We start from the raw sequence: 23895 nt of genomic DNA, 5'->3' as shown, positions 1-23895 counted from the left end.
TATTAGCCTCGTTATTCATTCTACTCAAATGACAGAAATAAGGTTATCGGTGGACACTGGTGTATAGTGCGTTACGTGCCCGGAAGAAAGCTTTACCAAGAGATAGCAGGCCATGGAAACAACTTCAGACATAAGGTGAACTGTTTTCGAAATAAGAATGGAGATCTGACCATCTAGCAGCCAGAGGTTCTCTCGCGATGAGCTCAGTATTTTGATGAATTACCAAACGATCTGTTCAACGAGCAGCTAGAAGCTCCGCTAGCAGACGACTTTCATGCTACTACCACCTAGCATTAACGAAACCCGAAAGGCTATCCGTTGGCATCAGGCACTGTCGGAATATTAGCCGGAATTATAAAAAAGAGGCGCAGCACTAGAAACGAAATTAATCGAATTATTAGTGAGGTACGGGATAGTGAATCGATGTCTTGTGATTGAAATTTTTTTATCGTCTACCCCATATACAAGAAGAGAGATAAGCCAGTGTACAGCAATTACTGCGTATTGGCATTGCGGTGTTCAATAGCGCCTACAAGATATTCTCTCTTATACTACAAGATCTTGTGCCATTCGTCGAAAAGGTAGTTGGAAATTATCAGAAAGGATTGCAATACGATCCTAAGATCAGATGAGATCCTCACCATGCGACAGATTTTCGAGAAGATGACGGAGCGGCAGCTCTACCTTCCCATGTCTTCATCGACTTCAAGGCCGCACACAGAAGTATAGCCAGGCAGGAAGGTCGGGATATTGGATTGGCAGACGACAACGTTCGACCGTGAGCGGTTCAGAGGACTCCAGCAGCAAGCCAATATCTTTGTAAACGGTTGTAACTGCTGGTAAGTAAGTTATCAAGTATACAAACGTGTAATTGCTACTGAGGTTGTAAGGGAAAACTAATAAGCGGAAATTATTCCCTATCGTGACGTCATTCGGCCGATGACGTATATGATCTTTAAGTGAGCGGCTACGGGTAAGCCAACAACGTGTGTAACAGAACTGCGTGTCTCTGTTCTATTGACTAGTCCGCATAAACAGATGGAATCAATTTCCAAACATTGCAATTTTCAATGCTGCCTAAGTGTTGGCGACGTTTGCACAGTTGGTGTACATCGCACGGTCGACTCCCGCCTATTCCGATGTTCAACCGATCCAGACATCCAGATTCTAAGAATAAAGCTTGTGAGTATGTACACAAACCCGTGGGGTTTGTTCTAGAATTGAAAAAACTTAAAAGAATACATTCGTTTTAGTTGGTGCTACTCTACGACACACATAAGATGTTTCGCCGTCGCAGGTCCAGTACTTTAAGTGCAGTTCTTTGCTGTTGGTTATTTCTGAACGTTAGTATCATGGGCCCGATTGCGTCGTGCTGCTACCATTAATGTCGCGATATGACCATTGCAGATCGGACGAGCGGAACCTGCGCCAGATTTTGCCATCAATGTTGCGATTACTGGCAGTGGCACCGTCTCGTCACTCGCGCTGGAGACGAAGGTCCTGTACCAGACCGTTGGTGGGACGGTCCTTGACCTACAGGCAGGGTACAAACGGTTAGAGACCGCGAAGGTAGCTATGACCAGCATCGCTAACCAGCTATCCGCAGCCGGTGTTACGCTTAGCCAGGCCATTTCGACCATGGCACTCAACAACAGCGGTCCAATAGCGACGTATTTTGACAGCATAACGAACGCCATCAGTGCGCTGCAAACGCTCATCACGACCGGTTTGACGGGACAAATCAACACCCTGAACGGTATTATCAACACTTACGTGTCGGCTAAGCTGCGGGACACTTTTCATACGATGTCCTTAACGCTCGCGACACTCTCCCAATCCGTGGCCAGTCTGCGCGCGGCCGTAACAAGCGCACGTACCGCTGCCGGCTCTTCACCAACTGTGTCGTCGACCATTGCCAAAAAGTATGTGACCACGCGCATTGTGAGCGATATCACCAATGGCGTGCGGTTGCTGAAGTCTGACGTGCCGATTCTGGTGTACATCGTCCGTTCGACGCTTGGCTCCTTCCAGACAGCCGACCAGTACCTAGTAGGCATCGCCGATGAAGCGAACCTGCGCGTAAACGACGTCAACCAGCTGGGAAGCAGCTACAGCAACGATGTGAACGATTTCGTCGGTACGGTGAAAACGGCCACGGCAGATCTGCCCTCCGCGTACAGCAAGCTTACCCAAAGCTACGGAGACACGCTCCAGAGTAAGGTGCAATCGGACGCTGACTTAAAACCCGTGGTTGAGGGTATACTGTCGGAAATTGGAGCCATTTTCGACGATAGCATTTCCATCGAGGGTACCATTGACAGCGTCTTCGCCACGCATCTTCAACTCGTGCTGGCACTCGACGATGATTTGCTCACATTCTACGGAACCAGCATGTGTGCCATCATCCAAAGTCTGCTGCAGGTGCTGATTGAGAACGGTCCAAACGCACAGTTCTGTTTCAGCAAGTTTGGCCAGAAAGTGTTCAACTTCTTCGTGTTGCACACGTACGATGCGGCGGACTGTTTCCGGTTGCAGTTGGCTCGTCTCGACCAACTGCGCACCGGGGTGAGCAGCATCGTGCAGCTGATGCTGCACGACATCGACGACTTTATCGCGAATGTGGAGAGTTGCACACTGTTCAACGATATCCAGAACTGCGCCTCTTTTGTATGCATCACTGTGATCCATTTCGTTGTGTTTATTACAGTATTATGATTGTTTGCTTTCGTTCTACACTCTCTTTCGCAGCTTGGCCCCGAATATCAAACCCTGTTCACGTACACTACCCAAAAGCGCGACTACTTGTACCGTCTGCTGACGAAGGAAACTAACGCAAGCTATCTTCGACTGGCTGGATGTTTCAGCAACAGCAAGCATCTGCTTATGCTGGATGCTGAAACGATGCGAACGGATATCGATAGTTGTGAGCTGAACGGGCCATTGTAATCATAGGTGGTAGTGCAATAGAAAACAAATCCACTTCTGGAGCTAGCACGGTGCGCAGGTTCCATGTCATGAGTCTTATTTAATCAAAGTGGGGTGTAAATAAATTTAGTGAAATAAAAGCAGTACGTGTGGTCTGTTAGCCATCTTTCGTCTGGTTTTGGAGCAAGTCTCACCGAGGACATGTACGGTTGTTTATTCAGTTGAGCGTTCCATGTTCTGTTTTCAGATGGATTCAGCTGTCAGCTGATAGAGCGATAGAGTTGCGTGCCACCAAGAGCATTTTCATTGTCAGACACTGCGTCAAATCAGTGGTGATATATCTGAATGCTACCAGTGTAGCTAGTGGAAACAGGCTTTGCGAATTTTTAATATGAAGATTTTCACTCTACTAACCCTTATTCTGATGCTGAAGGTTAGCAACGGTCCTTTTGTCTCAGAATGCAAAACTTTAATCTTTATTCGTTACAGTCCGTTGCTTTCGGTTTGCCACGAGCTGATTTCGGCATCGCACCGGATATAGCAAACAGTGCGAGAGTTGCCGAACGTGCCACCGCCATACGCAGTTCGTTCGATGAGCTGGACAACTTCACCGTCAGCATCAAGTCCGGTTACGAGCTGCTGATACTCGTTGCCAAGCTTTTCACCACGATCGCCACGAAGCTGGCCGATTCGGGTACGGCATTCATGGATACGATCGTGACATTGGCGAACGATGATACCGGCCCCATAGTGGATGTATTTGCACGTGTCAACCAAGCCCTGGCAGCACTCAACCAGCTGCTCAACGGTGGCTTGAGTGGGGAGCTAAACACTCTCACCGCAAGGCTTGGCCCGTCACTTAGCAGACAGTTTACGGATGGGTTCCGGGGTATCAGTTTAGCGCTGAAGAATCTGTCAACGGCCCTTGGCAATTTGCAGGCTGCGCTTGAACAGGCACAGAAAGCAGCTGGCAGTGGACCGGTGACGTCACTCCAAGTAAGAAAATTCATTTCCCCCACATTGGTAAGCCGTGTGCTCACTGCGTTGGAGGAGATTGGCGCTGGAATTCCAACGGTTATGTACGTTATTAAGAAAACAGTTGGATAACTTTGTAGGTTCGAAATAAACTTGAAGTAGTTTAAACATCTTCTTACTACTTGCCACACAGGCACAGGATTGCTAAAATAAACTTGAACTTCTAAAAACACAACGCTGTGCAGACAATACTGTAGCAGATAAGAGCTTGTACTGATGATGACAACAATATTTCAATGCAGATCGTATCGGACCCTGCTGTTGTTTTGGTGGCATTTTGCACACCCTCTAACCAAACATTGGGAAATTTCTCCAACAATCTGTTTTGCTAGAACAACCTTCCGGTGCGAAAACAACCGCAAACCCTGCCTGTGGAGGGTTTTTTTGCATCTCGAAAGAATTTAGGCTGAGGTTAGAGCGCGAATGTTTGTCCAGATGTTAGGCAACCAGAGATGTTCAAGTTTCCAGCACAGCTAGCCCGCACATGCGAATTTAGTTGCATTACATCGACACGTTGGTGGAGTTCCAATTCGGGATAGGCTTCGAGTGACATAAGACTAACCAGCCGTGTAACCAACAATGGCAACGATTATCGCGTTGGTGTTTGCGTTCCTATGTGTGCTCCAGGTAAGCAGAGTCAGCAATCTAGAGTTGCCGTGGAACTTTACTTTTTTTATTCTCTTCGCAGCATGTCGCCGGTCGTCCAGACTTTGGTTTGAACGGCAATATTGTGGGGAGTTCGATAGCGATTGACAGCTCCGGTAGTACATCTTTCATCATTGGCACGCTCAGCGATTATAAGATCAAGCTCGGCTCGCAGTACAAGGTACTCTACAACATGCAAGACGCATACTACGCAATCGGTGAGAAGTTCACCACGGCTGGAATCGCAATGACAGACAAGCTTTCGCTCCTAGCGGACGACGATTCGGGGATCGTCGGTCCACCGTTCGATTCTACCACTGCGGCCATAGCTAATCTGCAAAATGTGCTCAGTACCGGCTTTACCCAGGAGTTCCTAACACTACGGCCACGCGATAAGTCGTTTATCACTGACAGACTAGCGGATAGCTTCAACTACATTAGCCAAACGTTAACGACACTGGACGAAATTCTACGTAAGGTTCAAATGGCAGCGCTGAAGACGCAATTACAGGCAGGTGGCGATGGGAAGTCTGTGCCGAAAGAGTTTGCACGCGGCATTGTTACACCCCGGTTGATCAACACACTGCTCGACACGATCGTTCGCATACCCGGTGCCATCTCGCCACTGATATACTCCATCCACGAACCGCTAGCCCAGCTGGATAGATCCGATACGTACATCACTACCGCAAAAAGTGACATTGAAGCGGCTCTACTGCATGCGCATCAGGAGGTGGTGAACTTTAACGGCAACCTACGCCAGCTGAAGCAGGACACGAACGGTGTGGTATCAACGCTCGGGATAACTTACAGTGACCAAAAAACGCTGATCGCCGATATATTGCCGAAGGTGCAAGCCTCTTCCAACTATCAGTACGAATTGACTAACGCGATGGAAACGTTTGACTTTGCGCTGTCGCCTGCTTCGATCGAGGAGAAAACGTCACTGCTAGACATAGCGGTTGCGGATTACATCGATCAGTCCAAAACGTTCGATGATGATTTAGTAACGGTGTACGGTGATCGTATCTGTCCCGCGTTGCAAAGTGTCGTCCAGGTGCTTATTGCAAGCGGACCGTATGCTTCCTACTGCTTCAAAAAATACTCCCAAAGGGTGATCGATTTAGCCGTGCACAATTTCTACGACATTGGCGAATGCTACGCGCTGGAGCTGAACCGTCTTTACTCGGTGAACCGACTCATCTCGCACATCGTCAATATGGTGATGTTCAATGTGGCCGAACTCTACGACAATCTTAACACGTGCGCCAACATTCTACCGTGTCCAACTGCATGTGATCCTTGCGTTGATACGGCAAGTGACAACCGATGTGCTGCGTGATATATTAAAACATCCTTCTAACGCTTGGTTTTGATCTCGTACTTCCAGCTCGGGGTATTTCTTGACACCCTGTTCCGGTTGATGGAGGAGAAGTTCGACCTTATACTGCAGATAATCCCGTACGAGACAAAGGCTAGCCTTCAGCGGCTCAAATCATGTGCCGCTTTCAGTAAGTATAAGTTGATTGCTGATGCGTACGATCTGGTGAAGGATATCTCCAAATGCGAGGACACTGGATATAAGCAAACGCAATAGGCGTAATACTTCTTGCCGGTGATTGTGACGCATAAAATTAAATAAAGATTTTTTTTGTAAAATAATATTCAATTATTTAGCTGTTAAGATCAAGATGGTAATAAAAAGATAATTGATAATTGAGTAACTTTAATGTATTGATAGTTCCCATTATACGTTAAACTTTTGTGAATCGCGAGGGTCAACTCTTAAAATTAGACCCTCGTGGGATATTGCAGCGCCCTCTGAAAGAATTAATTTGTACTATTACATTTTTCTGAGCAATTCGAACTAATTCTAACGCTTTGCCCCGCAAAGTCTACTAAACATGAGACGGGCATATCTGGCCATGTTGATATTTGGGAAAGTTTGCAACATTAAAACACAAACACCCGTTCTCAGGTTTCAGGTTTCAGATGTGGTTGGCAAATTTGCATATAAAAAACCGCGCAAAAAGGTGTTAATTGATAATGAAGTTGCCAAACGAGCATGATACTAATACTGGTTCGAGGACAGTTTTGGTCGACCTTTTGAAAACTAAAGCGGAACACGCATACATCGCGCGATTTGTCACTTTTTTGTCGGTATAAGATCACAGTGCAACCTTTCAGCAGCCAACATTTAACGATGATTTAATTCATTTCTCAAGGTAATTCCAATTAGACACCGCTATCGAGAATGTAAGTGAAAGCCTTGACAGAAAAAAAAATTTCTCTCAAGATTAACTCAAGGACCAATCGGTGTCGCGTCACCATCTCGAATCTGGCCAATCCAATCTTCAAAGCTTACTTCCAAAGCAGAGGTAAAACCGTTTTCGAACGAAAGTCACCCTCCAAACGAACGATTCGCCGTCTGAGTCATCTTGAACTTGCTGATCCGTTGGCAATCCCAACCATAACCGAAGACTACGATTTGGAGTGTGCAAGTGAGTAATGTAAAGTGCTACTCATACGGTCGCGACATGATCGACAATCGTACCGGCGCAAAACTACAGCTGAAGACGTAGCATGCGGCATTGGAGATCGCGAAGCAGCAAGCTGCTAAATATGGCTAATCACGAGCGTGCGCGATCCCAAAAAAAACGCAAACCCGTTGATTGATTGTCACAGCCGAAATATTAGCCCGGGTGGGCTTCTAAATCGGGATTTAACATTTTGTCGGCGCGTTTAGGCGGTGGAGCTTTCGGTCGAATCGACGTTTCCGACAAGCCGATCCATCGTACAGGCGGGACGTTCTCAGGCAGGGTTAGGCAACAATGAAGGTCGATCATCTTGTCAATGGTCGTCGTTCATCATGTTTCATCGCTCGTTGAAGGTGAGTCAAAAATTTACATTTCCGTTGTTGCGCTGTTCGTTAAAATGGGAAGCGAAAGAGAGAGAGAGAGTAGGAGAGAGAGAGAGAGAGAGAGAGAGAGAGAGAGAGAGAATATCGAGTTTTGGGTAGGTAAGCACAGCATGGATCAATCATGAAAACCTGTATATTGTCAGTTGACAGCACGGGACACTGATTTTAATGCAGCGTGTAACTTAATACGCTCATAAAGAGGCAACAAAAAATGGCGCCAGTGTTGCTTTAAAAAAAGGGTTCCATTTCTAAGAAAGCTTCCCCTTTTCAACCTTTCATCGACAGTAGCATGAGCTTACGCCACGAAACGGAAGTTACGGCGGTACCTTCCAATCGAAAAGGCTCCTTTGCTCGGAACTCCACTCAGGCAGCAGAAACGTTTAGAATCCCGTCTGCTCGTGAAAGCTCCAATTTCACGTCAGCTTCGCAGTGCACCGGGACGAAGCAAAACCGGGCTGCACATCGCATCGATCATTTTCAAGCTCAATTAAAGCCGGCCCGACCGAGCGGAACCAGAAACGTAACACCGCAAGACAAGCTACATGCCGTTCGCCACGGTATGATAATGATCGCGAGTGCAGCAATAATTCGAGGAATCATTCGGGCGTCGAAAACCAAAAAAATACGCGGCACAAAGGAAAGAAAATAGCTGCTCGAGAGTGTGAATAATAATCGAAAGTGGATGCAATGCAGTTTGCAACGTGTCCACATCATACGATCCGGTTTGGTTGAGTGTGTGTGTGTGGTAAACGAAAATTAATTTTTGACCTTATGATGATGTTGGGTACATCTGAGCTAAATTTATAAAACTAAATAAATCTTTGACCTGCATGAATGAATCTGAATCTCGCTTTCTGAGATTAATGAATCTTCCAAGATTAATGATCTCCAACAATTTCGCTTAGGACCTTCAGAGAGCTGATGCGCTACGGCTCTGAGGATTCATTAATCTATTGAGAGTCGATGACTCTTAAACACTAATGCTTACCATGAACAGTGTGGGAGATTAGAACTGGTACGTGATTAATTAATTTAGATAATTCTAAACATAAACCATACGCCATCGATGGATTTTTTGAGCGATTGAGATGCAGTTTTGCAAAAACGGCTTTCAACTAACACGTGCCAAAAACTGAACAGCACTACAGTGCTCAACACAACTATAGGGACACCTAGAAAACAAAACCTTTATAGCGTTAAATAATGGGTTTAAAAATCTAAAAAATAAAATATCAGTGGTTTATTTAAACAAGCGTTAGCAAAAAAAATTTTTTTTGCAGTTTATAAAAAGTATATTTAACTCTACTTAATTGCTTTTTAAGTATTTTAGATGGAAATTTGACACATCTTGGTATTTCAATTTATTTTTAAAGTGTTTAAAAATTATGTTTATTATTTTTTATGTTCCTTTTTGAAATACCAATGAAATGGTGTATGTATGTCTTGAACAAATACTTTTTTAATGAGTACAAGAGCCTCACCAACTTGCTAAAATTGCGGTGGAAAAAAGATGCGTACAGGAAAAAACGAGACAAACGGCACAAACATCACAACTTTTATTGGAAGACCTAAAAAAAAATATTCGGTTTAAGGCTTCGTAAAGCAGCCTTAATATAGGCAGAAACCAAACGTTAAGTTTTTATGAAGCAATTTTAAGTAAATTTTGAAAAATTCGTTGCCCGTATAGTTAAGCTAAGCACTGTAGCACTAATCTCAAGACAACCTGTTTGTCCAACAATGCCAACCCAGTCCTTGTCGGCATGTTGAAAATTCGTCACAAACCACAAAAAAGCCGGTTCAAACGTCAAGGATGCCGGTTGAAGTGTGCCGAAACTTTTGCACAAAACCGTTTCGCAGCGAACAAAAGTGTACAGAGGACGAAGAAAACCTCCTTAAACTGGTCAACGCTGACATTTTGAACTTTGCACCATGGTGTGCCGCCACGCTCGGGAAAGAACGCACAAGCAACGAAGCAGCAACCAAGCGAGGTTCGTCGCTTTTTCAATCAAGTCTTTTGTTTCTGCGCTCAAACGCGCGCCTCCGGCCCGGATCCTTCTTGCGCAATCGAACGGGATGCAGCTGTCGACGGGCATGATAAGCAAACCACTCGCAACGCGTACGGTTTAATGGTGAATCGATCCCACGAGGACTAATGAAGACATGCTTTTGGTTTTTATCAACCAGCGGCTACATCTATAAATCATCAACCTCACCCGCCCGGGCCGAGGATTTCTTTTTTTTGGTTGGGTTTTTGCATCTCATCCGCCACGATTGACGGTTGATAAACTGTGGCCATATTTGGCGGCCAGCTTAAGTGGGCGCTAATAATCAGGAGAGGAAGATCTGCGTGAAGCTTTTAAGCTGCACATGGCAGTGGAAGATGAAACAGAAAAATAAAACTGCAAACTAACCCTTCCGTCCGGTTCTGAGACCATTCCCGGGACGAGAAATGTTGGTAACCAGCCGTACAGAAGTTCAAGGGCAGTAAGAATCGAAATCTAACGATGGATCGGCTGTGTAAGCTGATACATTAAACTTTATGTTGCATGCTGAGTTTATAATCGCCACGTCGTATCGTCAGCCCCCGTGTCTATTCGATTCGACTCACATTTCATCTGGCCGTATCATGTGCACAAATATGGCATTGACGCATCGACGATGTAGCCACCGGCTATTCCAAAAACCTGACGAATGAGGTGCGTGTCAAAACGCTTTCTGCACTGTGCACGAGAGATAGTACTTCGTGGCGCTCCTGAGCACAAAAGAGCAGCCAGATGTTTGGTGACACAATTCCAACAAAGCAAAGCGATCCCAACGCACCAAACCTTTGCCCGACGCACACGCCCACGGAACTTCAAGCGTAGAGGCAGAAGAAGGTGAAACCTTACGGCGTAAACAAACCACGGCGCACAACGAAGGAATTAGTCATTTCCTGCGATCGGCCATTGAAGCTGGTAAACAATCAAACAAAGCTTGTTATGTGATCTTCCAACAGACGTTGCCCATCGCTGGGAAGTAGATCACAGAGCAAAACCGCTCGCCGGCACTCTTTTACGGCGTAAAAGCGGGCCCATTAAACGCAGGGTGCAATTTTACGCCGGCTGTGTAGTACCGATCGGGCCGATCGATCAAGATTTCACTTTCGGCATCTATTTAATCTGCAATCTGCGAGGTTGCGATCCAATATTTATTAACTTGACCCAATTTCCAACCATCGCCGGGGAGAAAAGGAAAATGCAACGGGAAAGCTCGGGCCCTGGGTGATTTATTTGTGCGAAGAACTAGGTCAGACGATGCTCATATCTCCCGTGTTAGGGCTATGCTAATAAGCCACCGGCCACTTAGTGAAAAGAACAGACATTTTGCCTTCAGCGGCTCGATAGTTGTAATTAAATACGCGTCCTTCTTTTCCCCCGTGCAAGGTTTGTCGCTTATTAATCACACTCATCTGTCCACATAAATCACTCACCCTGGATGGTGTGAAAGAAAAGCACCATCCCAGCAAAGATTTGCAAGATGTGTGCCCCATTAAGAAATTCCACTATCCGCCTGTATCCTTTGGGTAGGTTGTTTAACACAAACCGATTGGTGCGCTCCGTTGATTAATCGATCACCATTAGTCACAGTAAGTTTCATTGCCCCCTTCGGGGTGCTAATTTTATTCTACCGATATGGACATTTCTAGCGCTTCGTACGGTGCAGCTACTTAAGAATTCAATCGGCTAGTCTAAACGAAACGTTGTCATATACCGATCGGCGCCGGTGGACAGAGTGCTTCTTCAGGTGTCATAATTGATACGGTCCTTATTTGGCGGACCCGTCCGATGGGTGGATTGGATTGGATGGATTCAACGGAAGACTGTCGGCGATGCGCACGTCTGAAATTGTTTCGGCAGCGCGGCAGTGTACGTGACGGCCAGACCAGATGGGAGCCGCATCCACCATAACAGCAGCAATGTCGCCATCAGCGAAACGACACCGGCAATGATTTGGTTTCTATTTTCAAAACAACTTACGGGAGCTATAAGCAACAATAACAAAAAAACAACAACACACCCAATCATGAACAAACACTTCATTCCCACAAAAGGAACGCGGATGGTACGGGTAAATCGCGCATACGCGAATCTTCTTCATGGCAGATAAACTGGAGAACAATGTCAGGCATTCGAACCCTTTCGGCGACATTCGGCTTCAGTGCTCAGGTTGCCTTCCGGCAAAGATCTATTTACATTAACGACCACGTACCGTAAAACAATGCACAAACTGTACCGCGCAGCCAGAAACCACTGACAGATGTGCAGAAGAATGTGCAAACACTTACAGCTGCGGCAAACGTGGATGTGACACAAATTCTGACCAGCTCTCTGTTTCCCCACCCGATTGGCACCCGGGGGAGGGGTTCGGGAATCATTAATTACGAAGCAGTCCGGTGCGGTGAAACGGTGCAAAAACAAAACAAAAAAAAACAAAACCTACACCGGTGTGCCGCGCTAGATATCTAGGCTGTGGGCCAACCTCTTGCCAGTGCGCCCGCAGGGCCAAGTTTCCCGATTTGGCCACAAACTCCCACCCAACCGGATGCCGCGAGTGCGAGACGCTGTGAGGGCGAGTTGGCAAGCCCTCGCAGCATCTTGCCAACCCTCCCCCCCCCCCCCCCCCCCGCCGCACGTTCTACGGATGGCTTAAGAATTTACCACGCTCCCCGTCTCCTGTTTCCCAACTCATTCCCTCCCGATCGTGCTTCTGGGTGCTGTACCGGTGCTACCGGTCTAAAGCACCACGAAACGATCTTTCTGCGGTGTTTCCATACTGCAAACCTAGGCTAATATTTACCTCTTTATCGAAGCGGTACGGGCGATTTACGCTCCCGGATGACGCACGGAGCGGTTGCGAAGCGACGAATCAAAGCGGTCCGTCCGGTTCGTTTCGTGGGTTGTTTATTTCTCGGTTCGTTTATTACGGTCAATACACTATTTCCTGGCCGTTTCCTCCGGGCGATACCTTAATGTGGAAGGGCAATTTTCCACCCTCAAATTTTGGGCTCTCGGTCACGGAACGATACACGCACCATAAACACACACAATGGCGTACAGACACACACTCAAACACACACACACACACTGATCGCTTTTCCGCTTTTCTGGAGGAAACTACGCTGTTCTCCTGGTTTGAAACTTGCTTTCAGCTCGAGTTTACAAGAGGTACCTTTCCGTTAGCTCGATTCTGAGTTCGTAATTTTTTCGTTGCACGCTTACTGCGATTGATCGATTTAGGCTCACTCGCTGAGCACCGCCCCAGTCCCACACGAGCAGCGGGGACAACACTTATTCAACGTGGGCAAACACAACACCGAGACACACACACCGGTGCCCAAATTGTAGGCAAAAAGCGCTGATTGCACTGTGTTTGGCACCGTTTAATTGTACAACTCGCGGACTGTTGAGCTACTCCAACCAAATCCCCACGGGTCGTTGGTAGGATGACAGATGGCGCGCGGACTTTATCCGCCGGACTGTGGTCTCAAGCGGCTCGTACGGCCCGTGCAGACATTTGGCTCGGTGAACTTTCGTCCAATAACCTTGATCTGCGGTCCGGTACGGTGGGACACACGGTGGGCAACTTTGTGTGCGGAGTCACTTCAGATGATTTTTTTTTCTTCTCGCCGCTTCCGTCACCTTTGCTCCAGATACAGTGGCGCCAGGGACTTTGGGCACTCGTTGCCAGCTGGCGACGAGTGGCACTCCGGTACGAAAAAAAAAACCCCACAAGTCCAGCTGTTGCTTAAGCGATTTTGACCACTCGCCGTGTACTGCGATGCCCGTAGAGATCACACCGGCCAAAGCTCGAACATTAACGTTTGCTCTATTTAACGGGTGCGCTTCAACGTTACGGTGTACAGAAATAATGAGTATGCAGCCAGCTCGTGCCTGGGTGCTGGATTCCGCTTCTATTTCCTTTCCCGGCGCAGTGTCTCGGGTGAAAGAACTGTTACTTGCCCTCGAGTGATTCGCGAATCGGTACGCTCTCCACGGCTACGAGGGCCTGGTTTCCTTGCAGGGGGTCGTCTTTGCTGATTCGTGCAAGCGAAACAGATGAAATCGGTGCAAAATAGAATTCCAGAACATCCAGCGGTCCTTTGCAGGAACGCTGCCAGGAAGGGTGAATGTCACTGGCTAGATAATAGACCGCATCCGACGGGAATTGATATGGAGACAAGCGTTAGTTTTGTCGTGCACGCACAAACTCTTCGGCACTTCGTGGATGCTGTTTCGGTGCATAAATTTGGCGCACCACACGCACTGCATCAAATGTACACACGCACGCACACGGCCAAAAATGGTTACGCACGATCACAAACACGCCACAACCTGACCTGACGTCTACGATTTCACGTCCGTTCGGGTTGCACGCCAACGCGATACTGACGCTGCCCGGGGCCGGTTAAGCTTCACGCGAGCGGTTCGTCGCGCGCTACGCGAGTGCACACTTGCGCGCACGAAGAAAACAGTCAAAGACTCGGCTCGAAACGGGCCGCAAACTGAGCGGCGGTGGGGGGTGGAGGCACACCCAGGGTGTGGTGGAGTTATGTTCCACTCGGCACAGGGGAGAGAAGACTTGCATGCAGCCAGCCGCAGCGCGTTCGACGACCGGGACGCGCATATGGACGGCAACGCTCTTGCGCGCTCTTCGTGGTCACGGACTCGAAACGTGGGGCCCGTTCGCTCCGAGCGTCTCGATTGTGTCGATTGTGTGTGATTTTCTTTTCGAAGCGTGTGGGCTTTCTTGCCCGGGCCCTGGTTTGCTAGTCTCGTTTTGGGAAAGATGCGAAAAAGTATTGGAATCTCTGCAATATCCTCGCTGAAAGGCTTCTTGGACAAGAGTTTTTCAGAGATTTTTGGAGACTTAAAGGCTTTCAAATATTCGTCTTGTCGAAGAATATTATCTGTAGAATTTGTGATACAGTTTGACGGCCATCTTTCGGAATTCTCATGAACCACACGAATTATCAAAACACGGCAATTTATCAGCAAGTTAGTAAATAGACTGACAGACTTGTAACACATTCGTGCCATAGAACTGATCAGTCCTCTATATTAGAGCAAATGAAAAAGCTTAGTAGTACGAGTGCTCTGGCTTCTTTACTCTCGAAGGAGATATGTGGATTGTTGACTCATAACATACAGGAGATAGTGTTTTCTCACCTTGAACGCTTGGCTGTGCTCTCGCAATCGTTATCACAATTGGAACCAAATTCTTTGGAAGTTTCGTATGACTTCAGCTGTTTTCGGTTTTAAGATATACGACCCGGCCGTTGTACCGATACAAGAAAAAGATGTTTTCGGTTATCTTCTGACTTATGTTTACTGTTTGTCCAACAATCCAACATAAAGATAGAAAACACACCGAAACAAACAAGATTGAATGTTGATCAACATTGAAAAAGAACCTACTCGTGTGGAGTATGATGAAATGTTTCGTGAAATATTTCAAAAATTCGTCTTAGCTAATGTCGGGTGAATTTGATTCTGATTCATGAATCTGAATGAATCTTCGAACCGAAAGAAATTAATCTGAATCTCTCTTTGAAATAGTCTAAGATTCAAGAATAATCCAAGATTAATAACCTCCAATCATTTCGCTTAGGACATCCAGAGCACTGGTCCACACCACTGCTCTGAGGATTTATGCAGGATTGAGAGTCGATTCCTGATCTGAATGGCTCCTCAATAAAGATGCTTATGCATGACTCTTCTCAATAGATTCATAAAGCACAACACTAAACTTAGCACAAAGCAGGACGGAGTTGTATCAAAACGAAGTAAGTAACTTGCACAGAAAGCAGGTGTTGGTGTCTCTAGGGAGTTTGGTAGTATATCTCACCGGACGGGAATATCTGGGACTGTAGGATCAAGCGCTTGCTGCAAGAACGCTCGCGCATTGGATAAGAAGCGTAAAGGCACCGGATGAGAAAGCTCACTATGCTGTAGCTTTCTTCTCCTGCTGCTCCTGATACTTCCACGCGCCAAAACTTCACCCGGGGCTCTCTGCACAGCTTGAAGATTTTGCAATGCATAAACGATTCCGAGTTTCCGTTTTCTAACCAAACGGAATGGTTAGCCGGCTGGAGGCGACTGTACCGCAGCCGGTGTGGCGAACCGGTTAAAGCGATCAACGAAACTACGATCCAAACTGACCAGAATCCAAGAACCCCAAAACCCACTGGAAGCTAATGCTTACCGCGGGGCGGCCGGGGACGGTGCGTGGGAGAAGCTGAGGATAAGATAATTCCCTTGTTCCCAATTCCCCTGCTCACTGATTACCAGCTACCCCCTCCCAAAAGCCCCCCCTGGCAACTCTCACCCGTACAATCGAAAGCCTTTTAGCAAACAGCCATGAACCCATCGGCGTTGAAGGGTTCGCCTACACGAGAAGCGAGCGCGAGTTCATTCAGGCGGGGTTGTGAATCGAACGACGCGAGAAGGCATCGCTGACAAGATCGGCAGACGGCGGTTAAAGGCAAGTCGCCGCTGTACTCACTCGCGCAAATGCTTCGAAACGCATTTTCGATGGCGATTTGCATGGTGACTGGAAAACAATTGCATCCGATTGGGAAATGGGAAGAAAAACCGCGTAAAGCGTCAATGTTGGTACAGAACGAACGAAAACCCCGAGCGAAGCGAGAAGAGAATATTGCACTTTAGCGCTAGGTTGCTTAACATTGGAAGTAAACAGTGACCATCTTATCATCTTTACCTCTTTCAGGTTGAATACATTTAACCCCCCATTAATGTATTTTCCACCCATTTTCCTCATTATCTTGACGTGACACAAATTAACTTCATGATATACAATTTAACCTTCACACCGCGGTGTGCAGCATGCGTTCCTTGTTTGCCAATTACCACTCAGACACTGTTGTGGCCCTTTTTGCTTGGGTTTTTGTTTTACCCTTTCGCAAAAGGTGACGCTTAATGAGTACACAAAACGAGGCGTGAAGTGCGCGTAATTTTTATTTACTTTCAGCCAACGAAGCAAAAAAACCCCAAGCGAACGTGTTCAAGCACGGAAAATACCATTCTGTACCGTCCATTCCAACACCAAAACCGAGCTACCGCACTGCAACCCGGCACTGCGGTATACATAAATCGCTGCCTTAATGCACTCCGGCATTGCACTTTAAATTCTTTCGCACCTTCGATACATTTTTCGGGACTGATCCGTCCCTGCAAATTAAATCCTTGTGTGTGTGTTTGACTGCTTTTGCTTGCTTAACCTTTCTTTATCCTGTCCGTGCACCGTCTGGGAGGTGAATCAAAGCGCGAACTGGACTGGAGATCAACGCTCGGCAGTGGTTATGCAGTGGAGAAGACACAACAACCCCCGTGAGGAACAAAACAAAGCAACGCACGCGGTGCAGCTCGGCCAGACATGTTTTGGGTGCGTGAGTGTGTTGATCGGTGTTTTTTTTTTCTTCTTTCAATTTAACTGACTGACAGCCAAATGGACGGATTTACGACGACATGACCTGTGGTAGATCCTGTCTGCACTACTCATGATGGCCACGCTCGTCTGGCAATGATCGCAACGCTACCCACCGATCGACCTTTTGGTCCAGGGATCTACAACCGTGCACAATTGTGCACGTACACAAACACTGTTTGGGAGGAGGGGAAGGGGAGGGGGGGGGGGGTGAGCTTTTATGACCCATCAAGCATCCCACCAAATCGGGGGCTTATCGCTGCCGACACCAGAACCGCACCGCGAAACCGTCGAAGGCGTTGCTCTTCCCCATCGATTGACGCGAACGCCCAGGAAGACACGATGATGGATCGGCATCGGTACCCTAGAACGCGCCCTGGTGCGCTTTAAAGTGTGCTGATGAGCGTGTCCGTGTACCCCTAAAACCCCACCGGATCGGGTATTTTGTGGACGCCGGGTTCAGAATACCCGGCACGAAATCGCCTGCCAAGAGCTGCAGCGCATCGAACGCAGCGAACGCAAGTACGTTTTGCCGTTTGCAATCTCAACCACCACCTCCGGTATGACGGTGAGTCATAAATCATCTTTCCTTCGATTCGCCAAACGCAGGGACCTCCAGACACCGAAGAGCCCAAACGTTTTCACCAGCTTTCGCCAACGTTCGGTGTGGACGGGCCCCAGCACAGCCGACGCACGACGTCGAAACATTGACGATAAACGATGGACACGAACACGCGGTGCGCTTCGATTATTGCCGCTAATGAGGTTTGGGGAACGGATGCCAGAGGTCGCTGCTGCGCATCTCCAACTTCTTTTCACCGACAGAAAAACAACCAACGCAGCGGAGACACCGCTGCGCCGTGCAGTGAAGTCGGGTATATAATTTATACCACATCACATCCAGATGCTTTACGATGCATCGGGGCGCTATTGCTTCCTAGTTCTCGTACCGGGTTCTAGATTGCCTGCAGATGGTGCTTTGGCTCCAGAGCAAGCGTGTGGGTGTGATCTACACCGTGTGGCGCAGTTGTCGTTACGATCTCGGAGCCTCCACCAAGAACCGTACCCGAGGTACGCGTACGCTTAGTTGCAAAACTGCAAATGTTCAATCATCATGTCGTACGGTTTATCTGCCCTCTGGACGAGTTAATCTCGGTTGCAGTATGCAAAGCGCTGAGGTTGTACTTTATAGCGCAAGGCTTCACAGACACGAGCGATTGTGTGTTTAGATTGATCGTTTCACTTTATGACGTTCCCTGGGAGAGCGAAATTGATCGAATCTCGTTACCATACGCGAGCAGTATGATAAGACTGTCTTAATGCTACACTTTATTGATCGTTTACTTAGCTCGGCCCGTTAAGGAGTAATTCTAGTGATGGTTCAAGATAATTGCCAACTTAATATCGCACAATTATTTTCCCTCCGTAAGACGTTAGTTGCAGGAAATGGATTTTTTTTTCTTCCAATTTTCTGGCTTACAACCACTTATAGCCCCCATTTTAATGTCCGTAAAGGTGTTTCCAGCACACAAGTTCACATGCCGTAATAAAATGTTTTCAATATCACATCGTTCCTCACCACTGATCTTCAAGTTTACAGCAACTCTATCTCAGTTTTCTATTTAATTTCACCCTATCCTTAACCCGGAACCATCTTGCCGGTGTACTTCAACTACCAATTGTTTGATTGTCCAAATATTTAACCTTCTCACTGGCAGACAGTCGACTCATCCCCCCCCTCACAAACGCCGATGTAAGATTAACGAATCCAATCCTCACCGGCAATAAAGTAGCTCGCGCTCGTTCACATCCATCCGTCTGTCTGAGTGGGACGAGACTGCAATCAAACCGTACCAAACGATGCACTCTCGTCGCGAACCCGCTGCAACACACACGATGCAACCCATTAAATTAAAATCGAGACAACCCTGAAGGGATGTCGGTGGGTGGGAGGGAGGGTGGGTGGCTGGTAAACCTACCTCAAACCGCTCCCAATCGCAAGAAAACTAACGAAACGGAGCGACGAACAATGCTACATAAATCAAGGCACAACCGAAGGCTTAGGCCAGCGTCGAAGCGACGGTTTGCTTGGTGGATCATCCTTCGCGCTCACGGGCCCACCATGGCCATGAAATTGAACTCATCGTTCGCGCAGAAGTTTGCAGCGAGCGCTTCTGGTTCTGCTGGTGGTGTCTCTGCGTAGCCGCGGAAGCTGCCCGGGCTTAATAGCTCAGGTAAATCCCCTTTTTTGGCCGTCAGCTTCATCACCTCATCACAAACACACACACACATACACGAGTGTGCAAATGAAAGGGGGTGGAGGTGGAAAAAAGCGAACACAATCCGTTCCAGTTCCGAGCCTGATCGAGCCTGATCAACCGGATCGGATCGATTATTCATCGATGTCTTGTGCGGGTCTCGTCCTTCCCGGCGATTTCTTCTGCCTTTATGTTGCCCTGCCAGCCACGATCACCCACTGGTGACTTCATTTCACCATTTGCACCAAACCGACAATATCCGTTACAGTTTTATTAACTTGTTATAGCGGCTCAGACAAGGGCTTCCACCAGCCCCATCCACTGCGCCCTTTGCCCCCCCCTCGCCATAAAGTAAACGAACGAATCATGATGATCATGTTCAGCGGAGCGACCGTGTTTTGCTCTAACGATCCGACCACAAGCGGATCCTCGGAACAAATATGGCCATACCGGTGCGCCAACAACGTTTGGCAGTCGGAGCGAGTCGCGCATCGCAGAGCATGTTTCACCCGGTACCGAAACCGTATTCCATATTCATTGCGCTTACCGGAGACCGATGGTGTACGGGGATTGACGAGGGAAATGGTAAAAGGGTAAACGGAACAAAAACGTTTGTCGTTACAAACATGGCAGACGCACCAATCTATATGGCCATTATAGAAACTGCCCCGGGATTATAGGGAGAGATTACTCTTTGCCAAACTCTCTTCTTTTACAACTCCTTCCAAGGGTGTGTGCGGAGCTGATGTTGGGCGAGGAAGCAAGAAAAATTAAACGCTGAAAACACCGGGAGTGGAATCGTACGATCGATTCAATGCTAATGGCAGACAGTTAGTTGTTTTGGAAGACCAAATAGTACGACATCTACTTCTGCTAGAATTGGAAGATGGAGAATGGAGCAGGAAGTTCATAAAAAAAAAACAACCCGATTGAAGATCGAAAGATGGTTGTGACAAAGTTCTCTGGTTGCAGATCAAAGAATCGAGGAAATTAAGCACTTAGTAGCTGTATTCTTTGCCACTTCAACTGTCAAATGGCTGTATCAAACGTCAGAATGATTTGACACTAAGCCTTGAGGATTTGTTTACGCCCGAGGGTTGATTTCTATGTAGGATATCTAATTTAAATAATGATGATTTGGCTATCTGTACCTAGAAAACAATATTTTGCACTTAGCCTAACACTAGACGAGCAATTTAGATGTTCTCACAGAAGTTCACAAAGGAAATGGAGACGTTCTCATGCACTTTGTTCCAGCTTACCATAAACACTGCACTATTTTACATAGCAAAACAGCAACTAGCACTTGAGTCGAATCAAGTACAACACGTACAATAAATTCTCTCCCTTCCATTACGTACACCGATATGCATATGCAACCATTATGACATTCCTGGCCCTTGAAGCACATCAGAATATGTGTATCTCCATCTTGTACGTGTCAATAGTCTGTTTAACTTTATCGCTCAATAAATAACCTTTTGCTCTCAAACTAATTGACGTACGGCTGGGGCCAACCGGTGCAAGGTAGCCGCATTTGATACCGATTTGTAATGCCATTCTACTGGACTATCCTCCTTCAACGATGGCGGCCGGATAGAGTGACAGTTCGAAACTGCAAAGTGCAAAGCTACTATTTGCAGATACGTTTACTGAACACTCAATAAGATATGAAGCGTTGGTTAAGGATTTTTGCGTAATAATGTTTTAAACTTTACGTCCACACATAGGTCAAGTTTGCGGTAAGGTTGAACAATTTATGAATCGTAATATAAAATGATTCCCAATCGCAATCTTTGAATCTGTTAAGTTATCTGTCGTTTGCCATTTTCCTTCAATATTTTTTTCTACGCTCGAAAAATGCTGCAAACGTCAGAGGAATAATTGGCTCATACTCCTTTCTAAATGGAGAAATGAACTATTTTCCAAGAATGCTAGCGTCGTGATTCGCCCGAAGCATTGACGGAAAAGTGCCGAGCACAAACCGCCACCAACACAACGCATCCCGGTTTGGAGAGCTGCGTGAAAATTCCCGTGGCATACCCTTGCATGACCATTTGACGAAACCAATTTTCCAAACAACACACCATCAATGGCGGGCGCATTGTAAGTGGAAAGGTGACCCGATTACTTGCCCAACGGCATTTCCTATCAACCTCCCAAACATGTTCCCATCAAATTGCAGAATTTCTGCACCGCACTTGTCTCGCACTCGCCTCCTCGGTTAGAGACCAAAAGCCCCAATATTACCTTCCTTCTGCCTGCTCCGCACAACACACAATCGCTAAACCTTGCGGCACAAAAAAAAATGCTTCCTCATGCCACCGACGGGAACCGGCCCCACTCACGGGTGGTGATGAACTTTTCCTTCAGTTTCCGCGTCACTGGAAACCGAGCGCGGGGTGTTGGGCACCTTTTCTTTTCTCCTTTCTGCGTGCGCTGTGTGCGGCGGTTTTCCTCACTGCTGTTCGCGTGCAGTGCGCAACCGTGTGCGTGCTAAGTTCATAACAACGCCAGCTGTTGTAGTACATAATTACTTAGACCCACTTCCGATCGGTGTGTGAGCGATTGCTAAGGCTGTGGTCGTCGCTGGTACCGGTGTTGTTTTGTAATTAAGCATTTCTTACGCCCCTCGGCTGCAGTCGCTATGTGCGGACGGAACGAACGCTGGTTGTAGCGTGTGAAAGGAAAAACAACAACTACCGTTGACAGTTTTCGACACATTTGAAAGCGACTGTCGAATTGACGCTCGACGGAAAGGTTCGTCGCTTGCTATTGAAGTCTTTTGTTTTTCACTCGTATTTGAGCGAATTGGAGACGAAGCACGAAATTTTATGGAACAAAGTTAAGAAAATATAGTTAACAAATTATCGGTTGGATTAAATAAGTTAAAATAGATTTTTAAACTATATAAATGTTAATTCGTTCCTTTGCCAAATAAAATCCACCTTCAAACACGCATCTGCTTTGCTCTTAAAGTGTCAAAACAAAAATTGTAGTTTTTTTTTCTGGCCAGAGCACGAGTGGCAAAATATTGTAGCTGGAAGTTCTCTTTGGATGTTCTAGCAACAATCAACCAGAACCCTTTACCATTTCCATATCAAAGAATTCTTCCGGCAACTGCGTGATTTGCGACCGATGTGAATTGCGAGATCTGTGAGCCAATCTACCGTCAGGAAACGACTGACAAGCGCATCATTCCTTCGCAAACATCTAAATCCTGTCCAGCACACCTTCCAAATCGGGCTAACTAACAAAAACAAACCGCACGAAATCTCTTCGTCATGGTCGGTCCCGCTCTCTGGGGACGATTGTTTTGCTTTTACCATAACCGTACGTTAACCCTGAAACGCACCCGGGCAACAACACCATGCAAAATCCGACCTCTTCCGGAAGATAAACAAGGGCTGAGCACAATGGCTTCCTCCCCCCTCCCCCCCTCAAAAACGACCACTTGTGCGTAATGCGTCAACGCTGTATATCGAAGTGCTGTATTGGTTGCGTTCGTCCAACGCTCGCCAGAAAGGAGCTCATTGTTGAAGCCATTTTTCCCCCAACGGTGTACTACGCGTATTGATTTACGAGTCAGCAATTGCATGTTTATCTTCCGTCGGGTTGTGCGCGTACCCACAATCGTGCAGGTCGATCGCTGTGCCGAAGAACTGTACCACACGACCGCTCCGGCAACTAGGATCTCAACCGGTGCGCCTTCGGACGAAACACCGCCGAACCAAGCACGCTGTGTGTGTGTGCCCCGCTTGCCGCCTTATTAATCAAACTGTAAGCGCATGCCAAAAAAGGCAAACGTTAGGTCATTAAAAACCTCGAAATTGATCGTTATGCACGATCACCATCGCTGATTATCATTCCGCATTCGCTGAGGACTGGCTGCCGGCTGGGATTGAGTAGTGTCAGATGGTGCTTTCGATGGAGACGAAGCGGCACAGGCACCGGGTCAACACGAATGAGAGTGTGTTTTTATTTCCCCCCTTCGGTAGACCGGTAGAACTATTTTTCCATACGATTTGTTAAACAGAATGCCGGAATTTCTGTCGACTGGCGCTTTGTTTGACCACACCGAACAAACCGATAATGGTGACGTAGTGGAGGCCTTCTTTTTTTCTCCATTCACAAATCTTGAGTCACTCCAAGGGGGAGAGTGTTAGTAAGAAATTAACTCCATAGAACGGTGAGCAGAACAGTTTGGACAGCATGCAAAAAATAAAACGAATCCGTCGGCATGATCTTAATCTGCGACCGTTTTGTTTCAATTTTATGGTAATTGGTAAGGTTTGAACGGGTCCGCCGTAGGCTTTAACGCTGGCCATCGTAAATATCTGCACTAAAATTACCTGTGGCGAATGCGAGCAGTGTGCAGATTCTGTTTCCTCAACATCAGTGTGTGTTGTCTTTGTAATGCGGAAGCAGTCCCTCTTGTTGAACAACAACAGGACCTCTTTCTTTCAATTTAGAGGTTTATTTTTTTAAACTGGCAGATAATACTATTTTTTCGACAGCTGTCATTTGCAGATGTCATGTCACTGACACAGCTGTCATTTACTAAAATATGTAAACTACGTTGGAATGTGTGTTTTGTTTATTATTACTAAAGTAAGTAAACCATAAACT

At 46.9% G+C, this 23895-nt stretch overlaps 3 protein-coding genes across 3 annotated transcripts; all 3 read left to right on the top strand.

Annotated features, from left to right (window-relative positions):
- Positions 1-1280: 1280 nt before the first annotated feature.
- Positions 1281-2946, top strand: LOC128715211 (uncharacterized). The gene is made up of 3 exons (XM_053810092.1): positions 1281-1343; positions 1408-2667; positions 2749-2946. The coding sequence occupies exons 1-3, from the start codon at positions 1281-1283 to the stop codon at positions 2944-2946; spliced, it is 1521 nt and encodes a 506-aa protein (XP_053666067.1).
- A 370-nt stretch (positions 2947-3316) lies between these two features.
- LOC128715275 (uncharacterized) lies at positions 3317-4032 on the top strand. Its single transcript, XM_053810157.1, has 2 exons — positions 3317-3358; positions 3415-4032. The coding sequence occupies exons 1-2, from the start codon at positions 3317-3319 to the stop codon at positions 4030-4032; spliced, it is 660 nt and encodes a 219-aa protein (XP_053666132.1).
- A 507-nt stretch (positions 4033-4539) lies between these two features.
- On the top strand, positions 4540-6202 carry LOC128715222 (uncharacterized). The gene is made up of 3 exons (XM_053810103.1): positions 4540-4587; positions 4649-5920; positions 5996-6202. Exons 1-3 carry the CDS (start codon positions 4540-4542, stop codon positions 6200-6202), a joined length of 1527 nt encoding a protein of 508 aa, XP_053666078.1.
- The last annotated feature ends 17693 nt before the right edge of the window (positions 6203-23895 follow it).

Source organism: Anopheles marshallii, chromosome 3, assembly GCF_943734725.1.
Source record: "Anopheles marshallii chromosome 3, idAnoMarsDA_429_01, whole genome shotgun sequence".
In the NCBI taxonomy this organism is placed as follows: Eukaryota; Metazoa; Arthropoda; class Insecta; order Diptera; family Culicidae; genus Anopheles; species Anopheles marshallii.
This window is presented reverse-complemented; position numbering and strand designations above follow the sequence as displayed.

Coding starts and splice junctions, on each gene's coding strand:
- LOC128715211 (XM_053810092.1), top strand. CDS start 1,281: ATGTTTCGCCGTCGCAGGTCCAGTACTTTAAGTGCAGTTCTTTGCTGT. Junction 1,344..1,407: donor GCTGTTGGTTATTTCTGAAC/GTTAGTATCATG, acceptor TGACCATTGCAG/ATCGGACGAGCGGAACCTGC. Junction 2,668..2,748: donor TCCAGAACTGCGCCTCTTTT/GTATGCATCACT, acceptor TCTCTTTCGCAG/CTTGGCCCCGAATATCAAAC.
- LOC128715275 (XM_053810157.1), top strand. CDS start 3,317: ATGAAGATTTTCACTCTACTAACCCTTATTCTGATGCTGAAG. Junction 3,359..3,414: donor CCCTTATTCTGATGCTGAAG/GTTAGCAACGGT, acceptor TATTCGTTACAG/TCCGTTGCTTTCGGTTTGCC.
- LOC128715222 (XM_053810103.1), top strand. CDS start 4,540: ATGGCAACGATTATCGCGTTGGTGTTTGCGTTCCTATGTGTGCTCCAG. Junction 4,588..4,648: donor CGTTCCTATGTGTGCTCCAG/GTAAGCAGAGTC, acceptor TTCTCTTCGCAG/CATGTCGCCGGTCGTCCAGA. Junction 5,921..5,995: donor GTGATCCTTGCGTTGATACG/GCAAGTGACAAC, acceptor TCGTACTTCCAG/CTCGGGGTATTTCTTGACAC.